The sequence below is a fragment of the Nyctereutes procyonoides genome, unplaced genomic scaffold, assembly GCF_905146905.1.
Source record: "Nyctereutes procyonoides isolate TBG_1078 unplaced genomic scaffold, NYPRO_anot_genome, whole genome shotgun sequence".
In the NCBI taxonomy this organism is placed as follows: Eukaryota; Metazoa; Chordata; class Mammalia; order Carnivora; family Canidae; genus Nyctereutes; species Nyctereutes procyonoides.
The window spans coordinates 33,533,329-33,545,532 of NW_026575020.1; the positions used below are offsets into that span (position 1 = coordinate 33,533,329).

At 51.3% G+C, this 12,204-nt stretch overlaps 1 protein-coding gene across 1 annotated transcript in view; it reads left to right on the top strand.

The window, feature by feature from the left end:
* Nucleotides 1-12,204, top strand: part of AK8 (adenylate kinase 8) — a 128,054-nt gene that overhangs the window by 1,805 nt on the left and 114,045 nt on the right. The window contains exons 2-4 of the mRNA XM_055331272.1: nucleotides 961-1,045; nucleotides 6,867-6,916; nucleotides 10,072-10,185. Coding sequence (XP_055187247.1) covers nucleotides 961-1,045; nucleotides 6,867-6,916; nucleotides 10,072-10,185 — 249 coding nt within the window. The remainder of the gene's footprint in view (nucleotides 1-960; nucleotides 1,046-6,866; nucleotides 6,917-10,071; nucleotides 10,186-12,204) is intronic.

Consider the following 12,204-nt stretch of genomic DNA (forward strand, 5'->3'; position numbering starts at 1 on the left):
GAGGCCGCCACCAGTGGGGTCTCCACCAGCTGGGGAGGTTGAGGCTCAGAGAAGGGAAGGGACTTGCTGGTGAGGCACAGAGTGGAGCTAGGACCTCTCACAGCTTTGTGCTGTCTACACACGCATCCACGCGCTCAACACCCCCAAAGGACAAAAGTCCCCTGCCCTCTGGGTTGTCCCTGAAGGATGCTCCTTACTGCGCCAGCTCAGCTCCTATTACTTCCCCAGTTCATTCCTGTGCCTCTGGTTCTGGAACCATGGAAGCTGCTTTTCCATGGAACTGAATGGCCAGACTGTCCCAGGACTATTTAGATACTTGGCTGGTAACTATTCTGTCCCACTCTCCCATCCTGGATGGACACGGGCAACAGTGTTGGCCATGCCCTCCCCAGCAGACATTGGCATTGGGCACCTACTGTGAGTATGCCCAGCACCGGTACAAGGATGAGGAAATTACAGGGACGTGTGGGGGCTACAGGAGCATATGACAGGATTTATCTAGTGAGCGTAATCAGGAAGGTATGATTACATGGAGACCTCATGACTCAGAGGGAAAAGCGTTGCAAGCTGAGGGAATAGCATTTGCTAAGGCTCTGAGGGGCACATGAACATGGTACATGAAGAGAACTGAGAGAAGGCAGGTCTGGGAGGCACCAAGGGACTGGGGGGAGAGGATCCTGGGCCCACCTGCTCTTGGGTCTGGGTGCAGTCCCTGCAGGGGTCTCCCAGTGATACCTATGTGGCTTTTCCCTCATGCCTCTGCTTGCGGGGAACCAAAGCAGATGGCACCTGGGGCAGGGGCTGGATCCCAAGTTGAAGGCATGTTTGGTGGGTGTGGTGGAGGGATCAGACCAGCCAATATTGGTAGCGACCGGGGTGCTGGGCCACCTGAGCCTGAGCCCAGGGCCCTGAATGCCCATGCAGGTGTTAACCCCCTGGGTGTCTGCCCTGTGCCCACAGAACATGCTGGAGCAACTCCTGATCTACCAGCCCAAGGACCCCATCCCGTTCATGATCACTCACTTGCAACAAGACAATGATAATGGTGAGCATCCGAATGGGCCTCCTCCCTCTCCTTTCCCTGCCTAACCACTGTGAACCCCTCTGTCCTCCCTGTGTCTGAAGGAGGGCTGGACCGGGTGGGGAGGGCTTTTGACAACATGGAATGGTGGCCGATTTAAAAATGCCTTAATTTCTTTCGGGGGCACAGCTAAAAAAGTCTCTTGCCAAGTTATTAAAACAAAAACCTCTGAATGGCCCATGGAATAAATTATTAATGTGTTTGTGGGTCCCATCTGATCTCGCCTGTTGGGTTTAAGCTCTGTGATGACTTCACTTGTCAGGTGGAAATTTGGTTTCTCGTCTACCTAGACAGGCAGCACTCAGCTTTTCCTGAGGGTCTCATGACTGGTGCCCGTTAGTGGGCACCAGAGCTTCCCAAACCTCGGCCCAAGTACAGGCCAGCTGGCCCCAAAGCCAGAGCCCAGAACCAGGGAGAAGGGAAGGGCATTCCATTCCACATTCGATTTGCCAAGTGGAGGATCATTCCCGTCCTGTGTGAACCGTCAGGGAGAACTGGTATCTGGGAGCTTTGATGTTTTTTTCATTGGCTTACTGGCCACTTTGAAGGAGGTACCAGTGCACCAGTGAAGTTAGCACTTGGCACAGCTGAGAGGGACAGAGGCCTGAAGTGCCCCGTGGTAGGTTCACAAGCCTAAGATGAGGAAGGACACTAGGAGTCTGAAAAACAAGCACAAAGAAAGGCGGGAGAGAGGAGACCCCAGGCCTGCCTGGGGACCGGGCATACCTGGCCTTTTCGGCATGTCCCAGACAGAGATCCTGATACCAACCTTCTCAGGCTTGGCTGAAGAGCATCAGAGTGAGGGGCTGCTCAGATCCCAGTGCCATTTCATCAACCTAAGCAGAGTGGCTCATGGAGAGCACAGCTGTGCCCTTTTCTGAGCCTCTGCAGACTCGAGGATTGATGTTAGTGGTAAGCCCACGTGCCACAGGTGGAAATGGAGCTGAGAGCATGGAAGGCCAGGAGAACTGTCACTTTGAGCTGTCCACCTGGCCTTCTGGTGTGAGACTCTCCTGAGAGGCCTCCGTTCTCTGACTGGCTGTTTATTTCCTGGCGTTGGGGGGGCAGAGTGGCCACCTTCCTTCCTGGCAGCCCTGCTGTGGACTGTGGCTCACCAGCCAGGCCTCTCCTACCCAGGCCTCCGTTTGTGGCTTTCTGGAGGCACATGTGTCTGCCTTCCCACCTCCTCCCACCTGAGTCTGGACAGGGACTAGGTGTTGCTATTACCTGAACCCTACTGGGTGCCCTCTGCCAAGTTTGGCTTTCTTGTACTGCCACCACCAAATAACAGCAAAGTTAGAGCAGAAGCAAAAGTACAGGATAAACAAAGCGAAAGCAAAGGAAAAGTGAAATAGGAGCAGAGCAAGAGCTAATGGCATGTGAATTCAGTGAGTGAATTCAGTGAGGTGCCACCACCCGGGGCCGCTGGGTTCACTGCATGTCAGCACTCTTATCAGAATGTAAAGAAACTTTTCTCCACATCCTCTCCAACATTTGTGGTTTCCACTGCTGGTGGGAATGTGAACTGGTGCAGCCACTCTGGAAAACTGTGTGGAGGTTCCTCAAAGAGTTAAAAATAGACCTGCCCTACGACCCAGCAATTGCACTGTTGGGGATTTACCCCAAAGATACAGATGCAATGAAACGCCGGGACACCTGCACCCCGATGTTTATAACAGCAATGTCCACAATAGCCAAACTGTGGAAGGAGCCTCGGTGTCCATCGAAAGATGAATGGATAAAGAAGATGTGGTTTATGTATACAATGGAATATTACTCAGCCATTAGAAATGACAAATACCCACCATTTGCTTCAACGTGGATGGAACTGGAAGGTATTACGCTGAGTGAAGTAAGTCAATCGGAGAAGGACAAACAGTGTGTGTTCTCATTCATTTGGGGAATATAAATAATAGTGAAAGGGAATAGAAGGGAAGGGAGAAGAAATGTGTGGGAAATATCAGAAAGGGAGACAGAACATAAAGACTCCTAACTCTGGGAAATGAACTAGGGGTGGTGGAAGGGGGGGGTGGGGGTGAATGGGTGATGGGCACTGAGGGGGGCACTTGACGGGATGAGCACTGGGTGTTATTCTGTATGTTGGTAAATTGAACACCAATAAAAAATAAATTTATTTAAAAAAAAAAAAGAATGTAAAGAAACTGGCGAGGGAGCCTGGCCCCGCCTGGGCCTCAGTGTCCTCATTGGTAAACGGAGGGGCGTGCTTGGGTGACTGGGATGGAGGGGGTCGTGCCTGGCCAGCGGTGGGTGGCTGCAGGGGCCGCTTCATCCTGTCAGTTTGAAACATTTCGCTTTGGGGTACATGCTGCCATGCGTTCTCAAACCTTGAGCCCCAGGACTCGGCCAGCCCCCCATCTGGAAGTTCAAGAGCTGAAATTTGAGGCAGATTCTCATTATACTTTAATCTTGCTCATCTATGTGCAGATTTGATTTTCAGTGTCAAACCATCCACTTTACCAGCATCTTTCTGTTTCCGACTCAGCACCGCAGCAGACACTAGGGGCTCGCCTTACCACCACCTGTGCAGCCTCTTCCCTCCCTCCGTCCCTTCACCTTCTTCCATCCTCCTCAGCACCTCCTCCGTTCACTCATGGTGTTTTCTGAGGCACCTGCCATGGAGCCTTTATTCCTTCTCCAGACCACACAGCATGCCATGTTGCTCCCAAACAGGGGTGCAAAGAATGCAGACCTGCCCCGTCTGGCTCTAGCTGGGGCCGGCCTCCTGGCCTCCTCAAGAGCCAGAGTCAAGGTTTTTGGCCCCAAAAGGGAATAGAGGCATTGAATCCCAGGAGCCACTGTTTTGGAGGGGGGTGTTTTGTTCCCACAGCCTCTCTCAGGCCATGGGCTGGCTATTCTTATGGATGGTGGAATCTCTTTGCCCTTTTTGCTCAAGTCCCAACCACTAAATAAAGAACAGAGAGGGACATATGCGGGTTTCCCCTGTGCCCAGGCCTCTGCCAACAAGTAAAGCAAAAGAGGACTTTTATGAGTTTTCTTGGAGGGAGAGGAAGCCGAGAACAGTTGAACCCTACTCCTGTGTGGTCTGGAAGAGGACCATAGATGAAGGGAGGCCCTCCGACGTCCAGTGAGTATATTCACTGCCCTGGGCTCGTAAGTGAGGTCATCTTGCCTCCTTCCAGCCACGCAGGAGCCTGAGTTTGCAGGAAGCTGGGCACTCAGCATCTCCACTTACTGGACATGGTGTGGGGTGGACAGTGGCTCACATGGCCAGTGGCTGGTGTAGAGGGAGAGAAGGCTCCAGACTCATCCTGGTGAGCATGCACAGGAGGGAACAAGGGGAGCCCCTGGCACATGGCTGGCAGCCCCTTCGCCTCGAGAAAAGCAGATTTAGTACAAAGTGAGCATTTACAGTAGCCCTGGGCAATATTAAAGCAGGTGATGGTGTATATAATGGTATGTTGCGTTTTTTTATCAAACGTTTGTCCAAGAAAGCTGTGTATTAGAGCTCCAATACCTAAGGGTTTTCTTGTGAATTTTAAATCATGCTCCTAGTTAAACCTCAAAAGGATCTGTGGATGGAAAGGTTTTTTGATTTCCTTTGAAGTGGTTTGAAGAAGTTGATTACTCTTGGCAGTCAAGCAGCCTTTTATGACACTGTTTATAAATAATTACTCATGAGCAGAGCTGGAGTTTCAAGGTGTTAGATTTTAAGAAACTGAAATTAATCACATAAATGTGTGCGAGAAATTAGGTGGGGAGAAAGGCCGTGGATGTTCCCCCTTTTAAAGCAATTTCATAGATGTGTACAATTTGGGTGCCACTTATGGGAGCCCGGAAGGGGAGGGTTTCCCCAGCAGCCTGTGAGCCCCGCAACTTTGTCAAGATGAATACATGACTTGGGAGTCAACTCATTCCCAAAAGGTTCTTGTCGGGGTGTGGCCCCTACTCCTCAGGCTCCGCAGACCCTGAGCCCCTTTGTGTCTGGCCTGAGGTCTGAGGAGCTTGAGCAGATGCCTGTGGCCAGAGTCCCAGCCAGGCAGCCAGGCGAAGGGCACGGGAGCCGGACCGGTCCACCTGCTGCTCCCTTACTGTGGCTCTGGCCAACTGTGTCTGCCGCACTGGGGCGGGCAGGAAGCACCCCAGCTGAGCCTGCCTTGGAGAGGAAAGTGGGTGCAAGGGTTTGCTGAGCTGAAGCGTGGCAACATTAGGCCAGTAGCCGGGGCTGGAGGAGATGCCCTAGTGCTGCCTTGTCCAGGGCCTTCTTCCCACCCACCCCCATCCCTGATTCACATCACCACCAACAGGAAAGATTTGGGGCTTCCAAGAAGCAAATTCACACATCATTGGGGCTAAAGGACCAGGTTTATAAGTGTTTAGAAATATAGGAAACAGTGCTCTAGAGCAATTAGTTGGGACACATAAAAATCGAAGAAGCAGCAAAAAGCCATGACATGTGCTGAGGCTGTCATGTTCTCCAGGAGAGAGCCGTTCCCTAGTCAGGGACAGGCACGGAGGACGACTGCTCCCCTTCAATTCCCACCTAACACAATTACCAATGTTCCATTATGCTTTGCTTGGCAGCATCGGTCCCAGCACCGAGCAAGGACAAGGTGCTCCATGAGTGAATCAGTGAATCATCTTAAACTTTCCCTCCATGTTTTCCCTGAAAACGAGAAGGTGCTATGAATCTGGGCAAAGGTCTATATTTACACCCATGCATCCTGGCTGGGTGTAAATATGCTGATCATTAAATCATGGGCCAAATGGACACTAGTTCCTTCTCCATTTCCACTTCCAAACTAAAAGGTCATGCCTGTCCATTGTCCTCTGCACAGATGAGGGGCCCTCCCAGTGGCCTGGCAGGAATGGGCTCTGCATGTAGACCTCAGAAGCTCAAGTGAGTTGAAGTATATGAACAAGATGGGACATGTTCATCGTCCCCTTGGCTCAGGGGTCAGGACGACAGTGGTGAGGAGAGAGATCTGCTTTCCCACTGTGTGTTCTGTGCTCCTGGCTCCCCACATTTAGGGGCAGAGGGGTGGCTTTAAGTCAAGGTGGTGCGCAGAGGAATCAGCATGGATTCATCTGTCCAGACACCATGTCCTGAATCCCAATTTGACCCGGGAACACATGCCTTCCAGTCCTTTTCCTAAAATACTGGTCTGGTCTTTTCCAGTGGGCCAGCACCTACTCAGTCATCCAAAAGCTGCTATAGGAATTATGTGGGGCCAGCAACCGCCCAGAGCCAGCGGTCTCCCTCTGAAGCAAGCCATTTGCATAGAAATGCCCACATTTGAAAACAAAGACTTTTCTATCTGGGGTTTTATAAATCTGGCCTATATACTCCAGGCTCTCCCCCATTATTTCCCTCAGTAATATGATGGGGAATACAATTTGCTAAATAAAAAGGCATATGTGTGTGTATATGCTCAGAAAGTCATTTACATAAAATACAGCTTTATCTGAGAGCGTGTCCCTAAGACAAAGTCCCTGTTTAAAATGCTTTATGGCGCTTGAAATCCAAATTGTTCTTGATATTTATTAGTTTGGCAAACAAGTTACTGTGTCCATGTCCCCTTGGAGACAGACAAATAAACCGTCTCAGTGATCACTTACCTCTCTAAACATAGAGGGTATGTTCTGTGGTAAGAGCATCTCTGAGCCCCTGGGTTACAAACGACCATGTCACTTGCAGAAAATGAAATCTGGGGAAGGAAGGAAATGAATACCCTCAGAGCACCGCAGGCTCTGGAGGTTGCTCTGTCATATAAGGTGGTGACATTCAAATCTTTCTCTTCCACAGTGCCGAAGATTGTGATATTAGGTCCACCCGCCTCGGGGAAAACAACTATAGTAAGTGCATCATATTAAGTATTGTAATACTGTAATATCTCATTTACCTGCAGAGCTGGAATGAGGCTGCCCCTCAGTGGGTTTTCACCACGACTGACCTTTCCTTCATCCTTCCCCTCTCTTGCTTCTTATTTTCTTATTACAAGAGGTGGCTTGTGTGCCTAGTAGGAAACCTAGAAAGCACAGAACACAAAACTATATTCCCCACCCATCCGGGTTGAGCATTATTTTAGCAGTTGGGATATACCTTCCAGGGTGTTCTCAGGCTGCACGGATAGCAGACTCGCACACTCTTTGGTTTATATCCTTAGGATACATTCCCAGAACCAGACCAGAGTCAAGAGACTTTTTTCCCCCTAGAATTTTAATTTATTCATTCATGAGAGACAGAGGCAGAGACACAGGCAGAGGGAAAAGCAGTGTCCCTGTGGGGAGCCCGATGTGGGACAGGATCCCAGGACCCCGGGCTCATGACCTCAGCCAAAGTCAGATGCTCAACCACTATGACACCCAGGTGGCCCTTGAAATGGACTCTTCACTCATTCTGAAACTTTCAATTATAAAATAGTTCAATCAGAAGGGCATAGAAACTGCACTATAGATACTCACATACCCAGCTCCCCCAGATTTTATAGCAGTTGTCATTTTGCCATATTTGCTCTGATGATTCTCTCCCCACCTTGAAGACCATGACTTGAAAGGCACAGCAAATACCTCATCCCACCTCCCCCTTCCTGGTCTTTCCCTGGAGACAGCCCCAATCCGGATGCTAGTGTGTCTCCTCCTGCCTACGGTTTCAGTATTAAGTTCCTGTCAAGAGTCAAAACTTGTGAAAGGTGTAATCATATGAGGTAGAACTCTATCTTTTAAAAGTCTGGCTCGGGATCCCTGGGTGGCGCAGCGGTTTAGCGCCTGACTTTGGCCCAGGGCGCGATCCTGGAGACCCGGGATCGAATCCCACGTCGGGTCGGGCTCTCGGTGCATGGAGCCTGCTTCTCCCTCTGCCTATGTTTCTGTCTCTGTCTCTCTCTTTCTCTCTGTCTCTCTCTCTCTCTCTCTGTAACTATCATAAAAATAAATAAATAAATAAATAAATAAATAAATAAATAAATAAATAAAAGCCTGGCTAGTGGGGCAGCCTGGGTGGCTCAGCGGTTTAGCGCCACCTTAAGCCCAGGGCGTGATCCTGGAGACCCAGGATCGAGTCCTATGTCTGGCTCCCTGCATGGAGCCTGCTTCTCCCTCTGTTTGTGTCTGTCTTTCTCTCTCTGAGTCTCTCATGAATAAATAAATAAAATCTTTTAAAAAAATAAAATAAAATAAAAGCCTGGCTAGTGAACATCAGTTAACTCTTCTTTGATGACTGTGCCATTGCTGTGAGCCCTCATCCCGGGCCTGGATGATGTGGGGGGCCATGTCCCCTGATGAGCTGACACTTTGCTTTATTCAGAAAAGGAATTGGGGTGCTGAGTAGCTTAGTTAAGCATCTGCCTTCGCTGTGGGTCTTGATCCTGGGGTCCTGGGACTGAGCCCTGTGACCGAGCCCTTGCTCATTAGGGAGCCTGCTTCTCCCTCTCCCTCTGCCTGCTGCTCTGCCTAATTGTGCATGTGTGTTCTCTCTCTCTGTTAAATATATATGTTTATATATTTTTGTTTTATAAATATTTTATATGTATATATTGCATATGTTTTTTTTTTTTACTTTTTATATATTATTTATAGTTTCGTTTGCAAACAGAATTAAGATGGCCAAGCCTTGTCCAAGCTGACCTGCCTGTGCTATATTCTGGCATCATTTATATCCTACCATTCTGTCTCTCTCTGTCCATCCAGCCGCCTATCTATCCATCCCTCTATCCTGCTGCTTGTCAGTCTGTCTGTAGTTTTTTCTACTGTGTTCCTCAGGATCAGGCTGCCAGCTTTCCCTCCTGTCTGCAGTACCGTCCCCCCAAATGTTGTTCTGCTGCTAGAAACCAGGGGCTCCCAAGCCGGGCAGTCTCAAGCATTACCAGGGTGCTTTGGAAGATGCAGGTTCCAGACTCCCCTCCAGATCTGACTGATCTGATCTCCTGGGGAAAAGCCCAGGGAGTCTGTAGAAGCCACTCCAAGGTGGTAGCCTCTGCGCTGGAGAGACAGGCTCCCAAGCCATGTAAAGGCAGAGGCAAGTCACTCAGCCTGAGGGGTCTCCTCTGGCAAAGGGCCTTTGTCTTTGAGACGTTGGGCTCTGGGCCCACCGTGCTTACCCCCAGGTCTAGCTCTCCCCTGACCTCTGGTGAATTTGCTGGGTAGAATTCCTGAAGTGTCAGGAGCACAGACAACTTTTTTCATCAAGGCTCAGCTTGGCTGAGGCAATCGACTTTGCCTCCTGGTGAGGTCAGGGCCCACAGTGCTTGGCTGGTGTTTGAGCTACAAGCCTTTTGGTGAATTCGCTATCCTTGCCTCTCACCGCTGCCTGGGGACACACAGACTCTAATTTTGCAGTAAGATGATATACAGTAAAATCCAGACAGTGCCCTAAAAGGCTGTCACCACTGACATCTCCCAGCATGCACAGCAGAGAGAATTAAGGTTCATAGTTGCCCCAGGGAACTTTAGGGCCTTCTGAGTCATCCTGATGCTGAAATGGTCATCAGTATAATCTGGGCATTAAGAACATTTTACTGCATTATTATTCCCTAAAATGTATTCATCTCTGTAGAGTATACATAGGCATCAATGACCTAAATATTCATTTGGCTAGACTAGGTCATGTCCCAATCTAAGGAAAAATGAATGAGCAGGGCTGTGACCCATACTTAGGTCCTGTCCCTGCATTTCTAGTCATAAACCTTCTGAGGTGCCCAGAGTTGAGAAAGGCATGCCAAGGGCAGCTACAGGCATGGCTTTCTGTAGGTCTTCTAGCTCCTTGTTGTCACTGGCTGCTGGGAGACAGAGCATTCGCCCTGTCTCTCCTTCCTGCCTTGGCTTGGGGGGGCGGGGACTCTATGGGCTTGTCCCCCTTGGCAGCCTCCTTCCCACCAGAAGTCATTGGGCTTCCTTGTGGCCAACCTTTTCTAGTAGAATATAGAAGATAGAAGGACTTGGACATTTTAATGGAGTTCCCTCCTCCATCACAGCTTTCACTAAAATGTTCTTGTCCTCTTTCCTTTCTTCAGGCAATGTGGCTGTGCAAACATCTGAGCAGCAACCTTCTCACAATGGATAACTTGATGGCCCAAAAATTTTCCTCTTTGGCTGCAGTTGCCAGGGAGCATTATCAGAAAATGAAGGTAGGACTGGCCCTGGGGGTGGGGGTGGGGGTGAGGGCAGGAAGGGGAGAAAGGACAACAGCTCCCACGGCTACCCTGCCCACCCTGCCAGCTAGTTTCCATGTCCTTGTGGACTAAGTAAGGGAGAGGCTAGGGTAAGATGAGATACAGGCAGGGTGTGATGGAAGGAGGAGACAGTTCTCAAGTAGGACACATCCTGGTGGAGATGGAAATGAGGGGTTTGTGGCAAAAGGGGTCATTCATAGAGCAAGAAGGCCCCTTGCTGATGGAGTGGCCTGGGCTTGCTCCTCTCCAGAGTCAGCCACATCACAGGGGTGTCCAGGGGCAGGAGCTCCCTCTACATATGACGGAGCCCCCACCTGGACAGGCAGGGGGTTTAAGGGTGGTCCTCCAGCTGTCTCCACACTGCAAAGACGGATGCCTTGTACCTTGGGGATTCCTCCTTCCGCTCGAGGTGCTCTGGGTGCTCTGTGGTGCTCCAGGTAGGTGTTCTGTGGTGCTCCAGGTAGGTGTTCTGTGGTACTTCTGGCACTCTGTGGTGCTCTGTGATGCTCTGTGATGCTCTGTGATGCTCTGTGGTGCTCTGTGGTGCTCCGTGGTGCTCCTGGAACTCTGTGGTGTTCTTTGGTGCTCCTGGAACTCTTTGGTGCTCTGTGGTGCTCCTGGCGATCTGTAGTGCTCCTGGCGCTCTCTGATGCTCTATGGTGTTCCTGGTGTTCTGTGATGCTCCTGGTGCTCTGTGATCCTCCTGGCGCTCTGTGATACTCTGTGGTGCCCCTGGTGCTCTGTGGTGCTCCTGGTGCTCTGTGGTGTTCTGTGGTGCTCCTGGCGCTCTCTGATGCTCTGTGGTGTTCCTGGTGCTCTGTGGTGTTCTGTGGTGCTCCTGGCGCTCTGTGATGCTCTGTGGTGCTCCTGGCACTCTGTTATGCTCCTGGCACTCTGTGATGCTCTGTGGTGCTTCTGGTGCTCTGTGGTGTTCTGTGGTGCTCCTGGCACTCTCTGATGCTCTATGGTGTTCCTGGTGCTCTGTGGTGCTCCTGGTGCTCTGTGATGCTCCTGGCGCTCTGTGAATCTCTGTGGTGCTCTGGTGCTCTGTGGTGTTCTGTGGTGCTGGTGCTCCTGGTGCTCTGTGATGCTCCTGGTGCTCTGTGACACTCTGTGGTGCTCCTGGTGCTCTATGGTACTCCTGGTGTTCTGTGGTGCTCCTGGCGCTCTGTGGTGATCTGTGATGCTCCTGGCGCTCTGTGGTGCTCTGTGGTGCTCCTGGTGTTCTGTGGTGCTCCTGGCGCTCTGTGGTGATCTGTGATGCTCCTGGCGCTCTGTGGTGCTCTGTGGTACTCCTGGTGCTCTGTGATGCCCCTGGTGCTCTATGGTGCTCCTGGCGCTCTGTGGTGCTCCTGGTGCTCTGTGATGCTCCTGGCGCTCTGTGATGCTCCTGGTGCTCTGTGGTGCTCTGTGGTACTCCTGGTGCTCTGTGATGCCCCTGGTGCTCTATGGTGCTCCTGGTGCTCTGTGATGCCCCTGGTGCTCTATGGTGCTCCTGGCGCTCTGTGGTGCTCCTGGTGCTCTGTGATGCTCCTGGCGCTCTGTGATGCTCCTGGCGCTCTGTGGTGCTCTGTGGTACTCCTGGTGCTCTGTGATGCCCCTGGTGCTCTGTGGTGCTCCTGGTGCTCTGTGATGCTCCTGGCGCTCTGTGATGCTCCTGGTGCTCTGTGGTGCTCCTGGCGCTCTGTGATGCTCCTGGTGCTCTGTGGTACTCCTGGCGCTCTGTGGTACTCCTGGCGCTCTGTGATGCCCCTGGTGCTCTGTGGTACTCCTGGTGTTCTGTGGTGCTCCTGGCACTCTGTGATGCTCCTGGCGCTCTGTGGTGCTCCTGGTGCTCTATGGTACTCCTGATGTTCTGTGGTGCTCCTGGTGCTCTGTGGTGATCTGTGATGCTCCTGGCGCTCTGTGGTGCTCTGTGGTGCTCCTGGTGCTCTATGGTGCTCCTGGTGCTCTATGGTGCTCCTGGTGTTCTGT